Genomic DNA, 16,304 nt, shown 5'->3' with positions numbered 1-16,304 from the left:
CTTTTCTCAAAGATGTTTCTCTCCTCTGAGGCACAGTGTTTTCCTCCATTGCAATTTAGACTTGAATAACAAGTCCATCGCTAAGCTAATTCTGCTTTGCCGTTACAGCAAAGAACTGGGATGTTTTTTTGCTGGTGATGCTAAAGCAAAAACGCTTTTGAGTGATAGCTGGAGCATCAGATGAATTGAGTTTGGCTTCCAAAGGTGCGTGAGAATGAAGTGTTGATTTTGCAATAGCTGATGAAGTAAAACAAAATCCAAACCACAACTACTTTGCCTGTGGGAACGGACAGGGTAGTATTCGGTTTTGGATTTATATTTTAAGAGATAAATGGTGCTTCGGAGCTCAATATGATGCTGTCTGTGCATAATAGTGGTAAATTTGCAGGACACTTCCCTAATTCATGTCTGAGGAGTGTCTCAAAATGGAAGATAATATTAATTCTGCAATTCTTTATATAACCTATGAATAAGAAAATGTCTAACAGTGTCCAAATATTCATGGAAAAATCCCTCTCTTTTGCTTTGCATAATTAATTTGGCATCCACGCTGGACTCAGAAGCTGTTTTCACAAATGTGTATAAAGAGCAAGCAATCTCTTGTAGTGAGTGAGGCCCAAAACTGCTCAGAGTTTTGCCAATATGAATCCGAAGTCATTGTGCTCAAGTCAATGGAGCTAATAGGGATTTACCCCAGAGAGAATGAGAGAATTTGACTCATTTTGTGTATGACAAGCGATTATTGCTCAGCTTGTGGCTTGATAAAAACAAACAAGTGCTGATTTCAAAGGCCTCTCTTTATGGTGGGTAAAGAATGGTCCTGATAACACTAAAAGCACAGTGAGCATGTAACTGGTATGTTCATGTGCATCATTTTGACAAACGTAACCTGTAACAGTCATCAGAAACCCTTAAAAACTTCTAAGTATTTGGCATAAATGTCAAGGTACTCTTCAGATGCTCCAAGACAAACATACACTGAAGTGCTTCAACAGGAGCCGGAGTGATTGGTGTTTTGCATGAATCAACATTAAGTAAGTATGGAGAATAATCAGTGAATTCCCAGCTGGAAATACAGGGAAGTGCAAACAACCATTAATACTGCAGAGGTAAATACATCCTGCTAAATGGATGCATCCAAATGTAGCTCTGATAGGCACAGCTTCAAAGGAGTTTGTGTTGGCTTGGGTTTATCTACAAGACGAAGACATGGCATCTTGCAGGCTTCTTCCTCTGCTGCAGTGCAGGAGGGTTTAGTTCTTGCCCACCTTGTGGAGGCAGCCTGGAGGCATGGGTTTCCAGATTTCTTTGAGGAAGAGTGTAGTAATGAGGGAGATGAGGTTTGCCATGGCAGTGGTGTATGATGGTATATGATAGATCAGGTCTGAGAGAAGTAAAAGGCAGAGATGCTGGAGGGTGGCAGTGCATTGCAGGCTGCCTCTGGGACACTGATACCTCTGGGATGTTCCACATCTGCAGTCCCCTTGGAGCTTTCATCTCCTCTGTTTCCCTACCTGTGCTCACAGCATGGATGAGCTCTTGCTTCTGCTTTTGCTCTTCCTTACCCAAACTCCTTGATGTATCTCCACCTGTGTAATCATTCTTGTGGCTTATCCCTTAATTCTACCAGGGATCACTCTTGCTAGACGACAGTTAGACACCATCATTTGCTCCAGCTCAGTTCTCCATATTCACCGTATGAGAACAGGACCTGAAGGGATCTGCAGTCACTTCCATAATTGTGCTAAGCAGTCCCATGTTGCTGGAGTTGGAAAAACTTGAATCTATCAGCCAAAGCACTCCTCTGCCCTGAAGATATTCCTTGCTTGTGGAGCAAAGGGAGTTTTGCGTGCTTTTAGCTAGAGGATCTCAGTCTCCACTTGTCAGTCTTTATAGCTTTACAACAATTTTAGCAATGACTTTCAAGTGAGTGCTTCTGTATGCTGGCCATGGGATGTATGGATTTATAGTATCAGCTGTTTCTGCAAGGCAGGGAAATGGATTTAAGTTCTTCCAGTGATGCTGCAATGTAACCTGATACTGATTTTATGCTGTCTGCATCTTGCACTAGAAATTACCATTTTTGAATGGGTTTTTTTAGCAAAGAAGCTAGTGTCTGCTATTTCCTCCATTGAGCTTTTATACGCCCATGAAAAACAGCAATATGTTTGCAGTCCATAGCAAATCAGTTCTGTTTAGCTTGCTCAAACTTCCACTGATTTCTGAAGTCTTTATGCTGAAAGCTGAACAGTGGAGTCAGATGGGGATTCAATATCTACCAGAAGAGAAAACTGAATCAAATTCCACTTGATTGAGATAATATTTGGAACAAAAGAGTCTGCATCAGTGGCTGTATTAAAAGCTTTATATTGACTCTGCACTGGGAGAAAAGCAGGGTTTGGAAACTGGCCTGAAAGTGAAGCGTTTCCATACTGACACTGTAGATTACTGTATATTAGTCATGTTCTAGGCATTTAGAATGGTCTTGCCTTGACTTTGTGGGTGAGATTTTTCATCAGGTAAAACCACCTAAAAGTAAGCGTCTTCCTGTGAGTAGCAGCCTACTCAGCATGCCTGTGTTAAGGCTCAGAGGCCCTTTTGCTTCTGCAGCCTTTCTTCGGGGCTCCTCTACTTAGTCTCTATGTTGAACTTGGTTAACACTGGTAGGAAAGTTGTTAAGGAATAGCACAGGTGGACAGAAGCATCCTAACACTGACTAAATAGTCTGATCGAGCAGCAGCTTAGATGAAGAGACACAGACTTTTGGGGCATCCTATTCATATTTGGATGGAGTCAGATGACCAGTGTCAACAGCTGATAAGGGGACATGGGAATGTCATTGTCTGCACCTCGTGTTTGATCAAAAAGGGGATAAGGGTGTGGTGGATGCGAAGCTTTCCATCCATGGGCAGGCTGGAATTTCTGCCAAAGTACATCTTGATGTATAGGAGAGGCAGAAATGCATATAAGAAATTATTTTCACATCATGGAAGCCAAAACCATTGCAAAGCTCTGAGAGAAGTTCTTGTTTGAAGTCCTGCTAAGATGGGGCAAACAGAAACTCTTGAGATGTGCAGCTGCTATAACAGTGTAGTCTCTTTTTAGAGTTCATGTCTCAGCTGACTCTCTGGAGGAGATGTTAATGGAGTTGAATTGGCCCTCCTAAACTCAACTTCGAGAACAGGTCTCTTTGACAAGCTTAAAGGCTCCCCAGTATAAGCCTCACCAATGTCAGACAGCTAAAAGCAAAGCTACTTCATGTTGACATCTCATACATTAGTAAGGGAAGAGGAAGACTTTGTGGATGCACTCAGAAACTTCAAAGGTAAATATGAAATCCCTGTGGATGTTCTCTTTATTTGCATTCAGTGATTGCCTCTATTGAAGAGAAGTCTAAATAGCAGGATACAGCCAAATCTGGAGTAATATACCGAAACCTCATTCTCTCCTGAAAAACTGCTATAATTTGTCTGTCACTGTTGGAGTAGCAACAACCCCGAAAGAAATCCTGAACTGACTGTGTGCACCAGTATGAAAGGATGGGAAAACTGCAACCTTTCTACTTCATCACTTCACAAGGAAATATTGTAGTTTTGTTGGTTTGGGGTTTTTTGTTTGTTTGGTTGGTTGGTTTTTTTTACTCTTTAATTTGACAATATAAACTAAGTGGATTATTTCTTTTAACTTTACTTGGTAATAAGCATATATACCATGTAAGGCTGATGGAGGTGGAAGATGAGAGAAATTAATAAAAACATGGCCAATCCTATTTACACACAGCTCTTGTTAAAAATTATTTGGGAGATTCTAGAGAATTGGGGCAGATATTTTCCATCAATGGCATGGAGATGCATCTTTGCTGAGTATCACAGCCCACGATTCTGAGAATATTCACAGCAGTGACAAAGACGAATCCTTAGCAGGCAATTCAGACTTCTTGAGTGGTGGAGAGGGGTTTGAGATGAGGAGACTCAAAATAAGAAGAAGACTGGAAATTTCATGAGATCATAAAAAAAGAAAGTAGGGAATTTGGTGGGAAGGAGAGATCTACCTTGCATGATGAAATAGCTACAATACTAGAGCTATTTAACTTCCATATTTTCTTAATCTTTCCCTTCACAGCTGGAGCACTAAAGTAGCAAAACTCATCTTTCTAGCCCAGATTCTACCCTTGGTTAGAAAAGTGACTTCCACAGAAATCCAATTTCAAGCTTTTCAGCTAATTCAGCTTTATTGTCCCAAATCATAAAGTACAAGATGTATACGCCTGGGATTTGTGAGGTCGGACATGTTCTCGCAAAGCCAGAATATCCAATTATTCAGAAGCAAACTCCTGGAGTGGTTAAGAAATAACAGTAGACAGCAGTTCTTCTCATCTTATATCACAGACATTGTCCCAGTAAAGGGGCTTGGGATACAAAAATGCTGCTCACACCTCCCCAGCACCCCAGCCTCGCACCACAGCCTTTTCTACCTGCTGGGTCCTCAAGCTGCAAAAATGTTCCCCCCAAAAAAGATGACACTCATCAGCTCTCAGTGGTGGAACAAAAGTAAAAGAAATGCAAATAGAATAAACAATCCTGGATCCAGACTGCTGAATTTTACATGGCTTTGAACGAAGCTGTTAAATAAGCTGTGTTTGTGTCCAGGTGTCTTTTCCAGAGAGAGCTAGCATCAATATAAGCATTAAACTTTTATTTTCTTCCCCAAAACGAGATCATGCATCCTGGTTCCATGACATCACTGGAAAGCAGGGACATCATTTACTTGCACAGCTGGCAGCACAGCTGTACTGCTGGAGAAGGGTCAGCAGGGCTCTTTTCCCCTTCCAGGGGTGCATTGTGGCACTTGTCAAATGCAGTGACATGCTAGTGTCACCAAACAGTCCCCCGCTTTTGTCCCTCAGTGTAAAGTTAATCAAAACGGTGCTAAACACAGCGTATGCTCAGTAATGACACAAGACACTCAGGCAAGGCTCAGCACATCTGTCCTGGTAAAAACTGCTCATCTGCATGCTGCTTGCTTGCTGTGGTGTGTGGAGGCTGAATTTGGGGTTGTGAGCCTAAAGTGCAAATTTGTACATATTCGTGGCATATGTTTTCCTGAAATCGTGAGATTCCTGTTGTGGGAGTTGGAGAAAGGTTTTGATTTTTAACAGGATAGTATTGTGGCTTGTTGATGATGTTGTCTTATACACTCAATTTCCTTGTCTCCCATTGTCTCTTTAGTTAGGAGTTGGAAAGTGGAAGTAGATCAGTATGACTAATATAGTCTTCCATAAGGAAATTAAGGTTAATGTATAGACGATGGGGTGGATATTAGGAGGAACTTCTTTCCTGAAAGAGTGGCAAAGCGCTGTCAGAGCCTGCCCAGGACAGAAAAATTTGTGTACTGAAAGAGTGGTGGAGCAGTGGAAGAGGCTGCCCAGGGAAGTAGTGGAGTCTCCATTCCTGGAGGGGTTAAAAAAATGTGTAGCCGTGGCTTTTTGGGACACAGGTTAGTAGGTATGTTGGTGTTGTGCTGATGGTTGGACTTGATGATCTTAGAGGTCATTTCCAACCTTAACGATCCCATGATTCTACGTCTATACCCTTAAAGGTGCCGCAGACCTGTTGAGGAACGTGTCTCACTTGAGGTAACGTGGCAGACGTAACATGACAGACTCTGCCTGTCACATAGATCTTATATGTCCTAGCGTTTCTCTAGCAGTTAACAAAAACTCACTAGAAAACCTTTGTGAGCTTTCCAAAGGTCTCTGTGAGCTTAAAGAGTGTTGTGATGACTTTTTTTCCCTCCCTTTTCACAAGGAAAATGCCTTCAGCCTCCTGCCTGACAGCAAGAAGCTGAACACAACTTGACCTCGCCCCCTGAAAACAGGAGCAGGGCCAAAGTTTACTGAACCTCTGTTGGGAAATGGGGGGATGATGCGTTAAAGACCCTTTTCCAGAACAAAAGCTTGCAGAGGCATGCTCAGCTGTAACTGTCTATTTGCCAATGCCTATAGGATGGTCTGACAGTGATAAGTACTTCCATGGTACCAATGAGTTGCAATAAGCTTTGGGGTCACCAGACATAAAAGGTGACACAGAAATAGTATAACTTAATGATGTAAGCCCACTGTTTTCAAAGCAGAGTTGACACAGTGCTGAAAACCATGAAGAAATCGGTGGTGAATCACTGGGGCAGGGTGGATTACGAGTCTTCTTCTTGTTAATGGCTAATGCGAGGATGTCATCTGTCTCTCTGCGCTGTGCCAAACATCTCCCGTTGGCATGTGTGAATCCTAACAGGAGGAAGGTGAAATGAAAACATTGTTCGTGCACATTACTCATATGAAAGCTGTGGATTTCATACATTCTTATAAGGAATCTCCTCTTCCTTTGAGCTCATAACCGAAACACACCAAGCCAAAGGATTCTCTTTATCAGAGAGTGCAGTGACAGGATGAGGGGGAACAGTTTTAAGCTGAAAGAAGGGAGATTTATTTAAAAAATTAGGAAGAAATTCTTCATGATGAGGGTGGTGAGGCACTGTCACAGGTTGCCCAGAGAAGTCACAGCTGCCTTCAGGAGGTGTTCAAGGCCAGGCTGGATGGGGCTTTGACCAGCCTGATGCAGTGGGATATGTCCCTGCCCATGGCAGAGAGGGTGGAACTGGATTATTTTTAAGGTCCTTCCAACCCAAACCTTTCTATGATTCTTAAAATTTGGCTGAGCACTGATCATCACTTACTGTATTTATTACAATAATGTCCCCTTACTATCCTCTTTAGATGGGCAAGAAGGAGATGTTAGGAAAATATTTCAGTATTCTTTTTCTATATCAGTACAATTAGAGCCATTGAAGATCAGTAATAGTTTCAAATCAGTTTTACATGAGTGGCCTGGGTGTTAATCTAGCACTCTGTCTCCATGCTCTTCAGTTAAAACGTTGATGTCCAGTATGGATTTTGTCTCTTTTGAACACGTTATGTGATGTAGTGAAGAAGAGATGGACAGTAACGAAATATGTAACAGTTACGATTCACCTGTGAAGAAGGTGCATTTTCACAAGATTAGTCCTGAGAAATCACATTCTTAGCAGTCAGACTGTCCAAGATGAAGTCATGGAAGTCTAGCCTTTCCTCCAGCTTGTAGGTCTAAGCCTGAAATACCATTTTTAGCTAATGGCCATCACATTCTAAAGCCATCAGGATGCCTGGTGTGGGCATAGGCAGAGTTTCATAAATTCTTCCAATTCCTTGTGTACTTGAGCCAACCAAGACATGTCTTTCAAAATGGTAACCTGTTTTCAAGCCTTAAGTCTTCTTCAAACTTCACACATCATCCTGCTTTAGAAATGTGTGCCTGAGTGTAATTTGAATTTATCTCACTTTACCTTCTGGCAATTGGATCTTGTCATGCCTTTCTCCACTTGAATAAAAGGCTCTTTTTAACTTGTGTCTCTCCCAAGAAGATATTGATGTGTTGTAATAAAGACACTATTCAATCTACTGCTGGGAAAGATAAATGGATAGAGCTTTGAGGCTCTAACTTAAGTCCTTTCCTGCCTTATACTCTTCACGATTTACCATTTGGTCTGTGGTAAAATCTTCAGAACAACTGAAATGCAAAGTTCCTGGCTGTTGTGATTTCTCATACAAACACAATATCAAAGCAAACAGGACAGCATGCATTGTGTTGACATGTGCATAAATGAAAAATGGCTCAATGGCTTTACTCTAGCACTTCACATTAATTCATCTTTTATATGTAATACATGCACATGCATTATGGTCGGGGAGACGATGTGTTCACAGAGAAGTATTTTATTTTCAGCAAAATTTGTCCTAACTCAATTCCTCTTTGTCCATGTAAAGTGTCTCCAGCAGTTTTAATCTGTTGTGATAATTTTTAGTAGTTATGCTCATCCTTAGCAGAGGATGCCCTGTCCAGGAGATGAGTTTGTTTCAGTAGTGGGTGCAGCAATCCATCTTTCTTTTAAAGCAGTAAATTTGGGCATTATGTGGATTTATAATGTATAGGGTGAGGGATTTCTCCTGTTGTCCTGATCTGTTTTCCTCCTTCCACAGTGTACGAGGTGGTGACAGTGACAGGTGATGTCCGGGGAGCAGGAACCGACGCCAATGTCTTTGTTACCCTCTTTGGAGAGCATGGGATCACTCCGAAGACTCATCTCACAAGCAAGTGAGTATCTAGAAGGAAATCTGCATCCTTGAGGCCTGTTCCTCAGCTATTCTTATTGCATTTTGATGAAACGTAATATTGTGCTGATGGATGTGGAGGGAATAAACATAAAAGTTATTCTGAGATCACAAGGGAAATCTGATTTTTTGCCATTTCATATTTCTCACCAAATCCCTTGCAAACCTGCATTCCTTTCTGTAGGTGGAAATGTGTGTTCAGATCCATATTATATAATGCTCACACTTCCAAGGTGTGGGGATGCTTGATTTTCTTAATGCTTAAATTAGGAGCTCCCAATATAGAAGCTCAAAATATTCATCATTTGTTGGAGTGGGCATGAAGAGCCATGTTCACATGCCTAAATCCCACTGAGGTCCCCATGCTAAGTCAGGTACAGAGAGATAGATGTCCTTGAATGTTTCCAAAGAGTGATTCGGTGGGTTTGAAGTAATGCTGTTGATGGGTAACCACCCACACCTAACCATAGGAAAACTGAGCCAAGCAGAAAGGGAAGAATTTAAGCTGTTTCCTAATTTAGGCTGTTTCCATCCTATCTGCTGTGTGCTTGGCTGCAGAGCATTGTGGCTGCACACCTCTGTGGTGGCAGTGTTCTGTTTTCGTCCAGCTGATGCCAATGCTACCCTCTAGATGCAACTTCTCAATCCTTACCACCGTGTTGAACCTAGTGTAAACCATATTTTATCATTTAGAAGCCTACTACAGGGCTTTTGACTATCTCAATAGCTTTTTATATCTAAAAAAACCAACAACAGTGAGCATCAGGGCCAGCAGGAGCTCAGCCCCCATGAGAACAAGGTGACTTTTAACGATGTCCCAACAAATGCTGTACTAGCTTTCCTTTAGTCAGACAATTACACTAAAAGACAGCAGAAATCCATTCTCCATGGGGTCTAGGAGAGGCTATGTGTCTCTGTTGTTTTTGTGTTCTTATCAATTTGGTTTTTCTTGAAAATGTGCTTCAGAAACTATTAATTCTGTGCTAATGTCACACGGTAACTTCACATTTTCTCCATTTCTACAGCACCGACAAGAGGTACCTGCAGCTATTTTAAATTTTACCCTCAAAAGAGCTTCTCTTCCCAGTGAAGCAACTCAAACATGAGAGTCTGTAAAGAAAATGATATGGGAATGGTAAAGAAAATACATGAAATTTCAGCCCTGTTTGCCATATTTGAAATTCAGAAATCAGAGCTAGCCAGAGGAGCATCCCAGCGTCTCTAGAACTGATTGTATGTGGTATATCTTTACAAAATGCTTTGTCTTCATTCTGTGATTTCCATCCAGACATCACAATGAAGTTATAAAGCTGAATACCATTTCTCTTTCAGAAAAAGAAGCCCAGCAAGGAGGTAAAAGATGACATGATACCATAGCATGGAAGCAGCAGCAGCTCTGCTGGAGGGAGAGCTTTTAGCACCAAAACCTACTTTGTAGTATTTGGCAAAGCCTTCAAAGCAGCATCTGCTTTCCAGGGAGTTTTCTTGTGGTCAGTATTTACATAAAGAGCCATTTAATTGTGAAAGTGCTTTTCTGCACATGGCTGTGGAAAGAATCCAAATATTGCCTTCAAAAAACTAAAATCTGTATGTCCCTTAAAGAAGAAGTCAGGAGGTCCCACAGTAGATTTCTTAATCAGCTGAGACCTTAAATGAGCTACTGGTTGTACAAGTCAACTTTGCTGGCACTCTGCTCTTTCCTCCTGGACTCATCATTATTTTTTTCTGAAAGAAAGAGAGAAAGGACACATAGGGAATATTTTAAGTTGCTGCAGCAGCAACCTGAGCTTGTTCAGACCTGGCTCTAACATTTTGGGCTTGGTCCCTGTTGCTGCAGAGAGCAGATGGCTGAGGTGTTGGTAAGCAAGGATGAAAGGCATAGGAAGCCAACCTTCTGCAAATCTCTTAAAAACAGTCCCGTAGGAGGTGACCGCTAGAACTGCAACTACAGCTTTCCACTGGGGGTTTCCCAAGCATCAGCAAAATTTCTGTGTCTCTAAGCAAAGTCTGGAGTGTTACAGTGCTTCATGGAGGGACAGAGAGAGAAAAACCTGTCTAAGTGTAGCTGTGTCCGCTAATAAGCTTAATTGATAGTCTTGTCTTCTAAATATGAAGCAAAACATAGAATAGTGAGTTTGCCCCAAAATTTATTATGCAGCTTTGTGAATATGGCAAAAGGATGGAATCTCATGCATCTTTCAACTAAATGTTTACATGAGTTCACTTATGACTGCAAATGCATGACATTTTATAGGTGTTTACATTTCCCCGTGTATGACAGAAAGCTAAAATATCATACATTGCCTTAAGATTGTACTACCAGTTCAGGTTCTAGTTAGAACATGTTTCTCTTATTTCCCTTGTGATTGTGTGCTGGTAGTGAAATACATAACATTTCAGATTTTTTTCATATGTGGTAAAGGGAAGACGCGTCAAGCTGGTGAAATATCCTGTGTTTTTGATATTGGACAACAATAAGATAACAGTGAAAAACAGACACAAATCAGCATCATGACTTGTCAGGAAGAACATCAGTTCTGGAAGTGGCAACATCCAAATTCTGTCCCAAAAGATGCATTTATTTAGGCCAGGAGCAGTAACCAAGTAGTGCTTGGGTCTGGGAGGGACAGGGATATGAGGAACGGCTGAGAGAGCTGGGGGTGTTTAGCCTGGAGAAGAGGAGGCTGAGGGGTGACCTCATTGCTCTCTACAACTCCCTGAAAGGAGGTTGTAGAGAGGAGGGAGCTGGGCTCTTCTCCCAAGGGACAGGGGACAGGACAAGAGGGAATGGCCTCAAGCTCCGCCAGGGGAGGTTTAGGCTGGACATTAGGAAAAAATTTTTCACAGAAAGGGTCATTGGGCACTGGCAGAGGCTGCCCAGGGAGGTGGTTGAGTCACCTTCCCTGGAGGGGTTTAAGGGATGGGTGGACGAGGTGCTGAGGGACATGGTTTAGTGATTGATAGGAATGGTGGGACTCGATGATCCGGTGGGTCTCTTCCAACCTGGTGATTCTATGAAATCCTCCTTTGCAGTCTCTATCTGCCCTCCTTGCCAGTGCTGGAGGTGGTGGATGCGTGCAGGCAAAGTGCTGCTTGGCCCTGGCCACTCCTGGCAAAATCCCACTTTAAAATCCAGCTCACACAACTGTCCAAGTCCCCACCTGCCATCTTGCACCAGCTACAGCTCAGCCAGAATTCAAAGCCCTACCACAAATAAGTTTCTTTCCATGAACTTCATCACAGGCACATGGGTGGACACCAAGGCACTGCTTGGTGGCATTCCGGCAGTCACCAAGCTGCTTCTCCATAGTCCGATGCCAACCAAATAATGCTGATCCTCCACAGTGTTTTATTTCTTTGTCCATGTGCTTTCCACCATGCTGGGGCTGAGGACCAATTGCAAAGCTCATCTAGGAACGCTGCAAGCTCATTTGAAGTATTTAGCAGCAAATCTATTTATTTGTTTTTAGTGAAAACAAATCCACTTTTCAGTGTCAGGCTTACCTGATTCAGCTTGTGACAACTGTGATAAATATTCATGGGGAGATTTTTCCTTTAAAAACAAACAAAGGCAATAGAAAAGATTTAGCAGCCATGGCAATCTGAAAGAAAAATGAAATAATTGGTAAGTGGCAGCTGGCAGCTTACTGAATTCAAGAACTGTGCAGTGGATTTAATTTTTTTTTCCTATGCTGAATATCTTTAATCGCAGTCGCTTTTACATTGTCTTGAGTCACTATACAGAGTTTTTCCTGTTTCTAATGCCTGCAAATACAGATGAAATACCGAGTACCTCCATGGTGGTCTTTAGAAGATGTTAATATTTGTAACTTTAATACATCTGAACCAAGCTGAGATGCAGAAGATCTATTTTTTTGTTGTTTAACAGCTCTGGAATAAGCAAACAAATACAGAAAGGCAAGCTTATTTACTGTTTGAAGTTGATATAACGTGTTAGGAAGTGTTAGGAAGTTGATATAGAAGGGTCTGTTCAGGCTAGGGAGCAAACAAACTCCAAGTACAGTGGTGGAAGTCTTCTCACATCGCTGCTCAGGGATAAGTTGCAATAATTTTCCTTTAATGACAAGTGATGTTTCCTGTTTTGAAGCTGCTTATGTCTCTAACTGCACTCTGATTTATGGCTGTAAATATGTGCAGCAGTTGCACCATGCCCTGAAGACTTAATGATCCAGGGCTCTGTTAACTGACAGCACACTTTGGAGTCTATATTTGCTTTTTAAACAGAAGCAAAATGGGAGATTTCTTCTCTCTCTTGCTCAGGCTCATGGTCTGCATTTCAGGAACAAAACCACCTGAGAGAGTGCTTAGACAGCAATGCTGAACATCTCAAAGACAAGAGCTGCTAGAGCTGGTGTATATATAAGTTATAATTCACCTGCACATGTAGCAGCTGTTGATGCAGCTACAAGGAAGGTCAAGCCTCAGCAGGAGAAACAGGAATTTACTCAAAACAGCAGACTTTTGAGGGAATTGAGAGACTAGAGCAGCTTCCTGCTGATCAAATGCCAGCAACATTTTTTCAGATTGTAAAATCTGGCCAGTTTTCCCCGTGGGGTGAGGATAAGATGCCTTCCTGGAAAAAAACCTCAACTTGTCTGCCTTATCTCAAAGCCCTGCCCTTTCACCTAACTCACTAATTTCAGTCTTAAAAATGCCTGAGTTCATTCTTATTAAAAATTTCATAAATATTTCTCCAGGGGAATGGGACAGCAAGTTTTAAAGTTAAATTTGCCCCCAAATTTGGCAATGTGGATGCAATTCAAAATGTAATTTCATATTGGAAAAGCTGAGTGACCTTTGCATTGTCACTGATAGCACTACCTGCTATGTCTACAGTTTAATAAAATAAAAACCCAATTGCAGACAACAAAGACATAAGGTAAAGCTAAGTCCATCTAAGTTAAATACCACTGTTTCATTTTCTTTGTGTAAATCGTGTCATCAAAGATGAAAAACTGATATTAAGATACTGCTGGTCTACACGATACAGACTGAAGGAACACATATCAATATTCTGCTAAGTCTTTTAAAATCTGTGTTGTGAATGCATATGGATAAGACAGAGGCAGTTTCAGTGTGTCCTGTGGCACTTTGTAAAGATTCAGGGTAAATTTGGACATGGAATCTCATGGTTTTGAGCTTATGTTTGGCTCCTGGGTGTCATCAGCTGCTGCACCCCTGAGCAATTTATCTTATTCCATTAAATCTTTTCAAGCGGGGCCATTTTTTCACTAATTATTCTGTGCTTGTTTAAGCAGAATTCCTTCTGCTGGTCACATTATTGGTAGAAAAATAGAATAATGTCCTCGGTACAGAGATGGCTGTAGTCATTGTGCTTTTCAGCTGGTTTCCTCTCCATCTGGAGTATTTTTGAATGCACGCTGCCTTGTGCAGCGTTTCCAGCCACTTATTGACTGATGTTGTCAGCTTCACGACAACAGTCTAGGCAAAATATTTGCAGAGCAAACTCCCTGGAGTATTCCTTACTCCAAGAAGGAGCTTAATGATGCTACCAGTGGAACTCTGTGCTAAGAGTAAATATGGTTTGAATATATGTGGGGTTTTCTTCACAGTTAGACTGACCATAAATCCATTCAGACCAATGTCCTCTCTCCAGGAATGATCAATAGTGGATGTTTAGGGAGAATGAGATGAATGAGGCAAACACATCATAACCATTTTTCCTCTTTTTGCATCTTGTGGTAAGCTGCCTCCTTAGCCAGAGGTCTGATAGCACAGACACACAGAGCCTGTAATGTATATGGGATCATCAGAGGGTAAGCAAAACTGTTGATACTTTCAAGCCAAGAAAACAACAGGGGTAGAAAGCACTCATCCCTGCCACCTCTATACGTCAAAAGCACACTGCCCACCCTTAGTCCATGAGAAACTCACCTCCCCTGAGTCAGCAAGTGATCCAAAAGGCATCATTTTTTCCTTAAAGAGTGACTGGCTGTATGACAATTTCTGCTGTATTGTCCTTCTGAAATCATCCCTGGTACCCAGCTGTTAAACCCCAGTGACAAGTGACCTGAGGGCAAGGTTGGAGGGACTATCTCCACCAAGAAGTGACTCCTTCTGATGATTTAATGAAGGTTGTTTAAAATTTTCTTCTAAATTACATCCATGGCAACAATTTCTGGTTCTTCCTTCATCCATTGTGCTTTTGTGTTCACAAAGCATTGTCAGAAAAAACACCTAATAGAAAGGTAATTTAAATGATTGTAAATGCAATGATTCAAGGTTCAGGTTACTCCATGACTGCTAAAGGTTTTTATTTTCGTGCTACTGCTATGATCAGTACCCAGGTTTTCCTTCTGTTCCTAAGAACTCAGCTCTGGAAAGGGTGTTAGCTGAACAGAAGTAAGGACTATTTTCTACACATACTCAAAACTTCAATTTCAAATCTGACTTTCATTCATGTGTGTAGGATTAGCTTCTGTTAATTCCCCCTTATATTTTTATGGTGATTTTTAGTGCAAATTTTGCATTTAAAACTGCACCATTGATTGTTTCTTGTTGTAAATATATCATGTAGTAGTGAAACTCTCATGGCAGTGGCTCTGTTGTCTGTGCCAATGGCCTACAGAAGATGTGCACACAGGGATTTATAAATACTGTGCTCAAATATACACCAGTTCTTGTGGTGCTTTTTAGCAATGTCACTTACCCAGTCAGGGGACATAATGCTCTAAATCATTGTACATTTCACTACCACAATCAGTGCAACCTGCAGGCAAACCTTCAACCTGAAGGAAAACAGCTTCAGATACAAAAAAAAAAAAAAAGAGAATTTCATGTATTAACCTTCAGTGAAATTCCATTTCTTACAAAGCAATTGGTTAAACTGGCTGAGGGAGTTGGGGTTGTTCAGCCTGGTGAAGAGAGGGCTCCAAGGAGACCTTAGAGCAGCTTCCAGCGCCTGAAGGGGCTCCAGAAAAGCTGGGGAGGGACTGTTCACAAAGGCGTGATAGCACTAGGGGCAATGGGTATAAAGTGGAGAGGGGCAGATTTAGCCTAGACATAAGGAGGAATAAATTTCTTCACCATGAGACCAGTGAGGTACTGGCCCAGGTTGCCCAGAGAAGCTGTGGATTCCCCATCCCTGGAGGTGTTCAAGGCCAGGTTGGATGGGACTTTGAGCAGCCTGATCTAGTGGGAGGTGTCCCTGCCCAGGGCAGGGGGGTTGGAACTGGATGATCTTTAAGGTCCCTTCAAACCCAGACTATTCTGTGATTCTATGATTCTAAGATGCTACAGTAGACTATAAAAAATAGAGCTGCTAAAACCAATGAAATACATGAAATAAAATAATAAAAAACTGATTAAAAAATATTTCTGAAGCTGCCCTTGCCTAATATCTCAGCCAAATGATGGGGGCTCCAAGTGAAAACCAGCTGATTCTTAGACTAAGCTAATGATTGGCATACCCAGTCCCCGGTTCTGAACTCAATCAAGCATGAACATTGGAAATTGAAATTTCCAAGTCAGATTTTCCCCTGCTTAATTTGCCACTGGAGCTGTGCAAGCCAGCACACTGCATTGTTTGGTGCAACAAGTACCTTATGGTAATCAGCCTACGAATTTCTTATCCCAGCCTCAGCCTGGACCAAGCTCTGACACAGCCCAGCTGTAATCTCTCTTTCTCTCTCTTTCTTTCTTCTCTTTTTCTGCGTAAACTTCAGAATAGCCACTCTCTGTGGGATAGTCCCTCACTCACTGGTTTAGTCTTTGATAGGAATGGTTGGACTTGGTGATCCGGTGGGTCTCTTCCACCCTGGTGATTCTATGATTCTATGATTCTCTCTTACTTCTTAATCAACAGTGCTAGAAAAATGTTAGATGTTAGAAGGAAGGAATGGATTTGTCTATGAAACATTCCCTTTTTTGTGCTTTTGATGCTGCACATTATGCCTCAAGGGAAGAGACTTGTCAAATTCTTCCTACCTTTTGACAGCAAGAATTCCCAAGAGCCTGACTCCTGGACCACAGTCATGTTTCCCAATGCTTCTCCAAGCTCTTTCAAGACACACGGAGCATCTGCCTGACAGGCATTTTCAGAAGCTCACTCAGTGCTCCT

At 41.8% G+C, this 16,304-nt stretch overlaps 1 protein-coding gene across 1 annotated transcript in view; it reads left to right on the top strand.

Annotated features, from left to right (window-relative positions):
• LOXHD1 (lipoxygenase homology PLAT domains 1) overlaps nucleotides 1-16,304 on the top strand; it is a 159,274-nt gene that overhangs the window by 14,904 nt on the left and 128,066 nt on the right. Inside the window, exons 2-3 of the mRNA XM_069880363.1 lie at nucleotides 8,072-8,186; nucleotides 9,229-9,240. Of these exons, the coding sequence (XP_069736464.1) occupies nucleotides 8,072-8,186; nucleotides 9,229-9,240 (127 nt within the window). The remainder of the gene's footprint in view (nucleotides 1-8,071; nucleotides 8,187-9,228; nucleotides 9,241-16,304) is intronic.

This window comes from Phaenicophaeus curvirostris, chromosome Z (assembly GCF_032191515.1).
Source record: "Phaenicophaeus curvirostris isolate KB17595 chromosome Z, BPBGC_Pcur_1.0, whole genome shotgun sequence".
NCBI lineage: Eukaryota > Metazoa > Chordata > Aves > Cuculiformes > Cuculidae > Phaenicophaeus > Phaenicophaeus curvirostris.
Note: the sequence above shows the minus strand (reverse complement) of the source record. Positions and strands in the feature narration are given on the sequence as shown.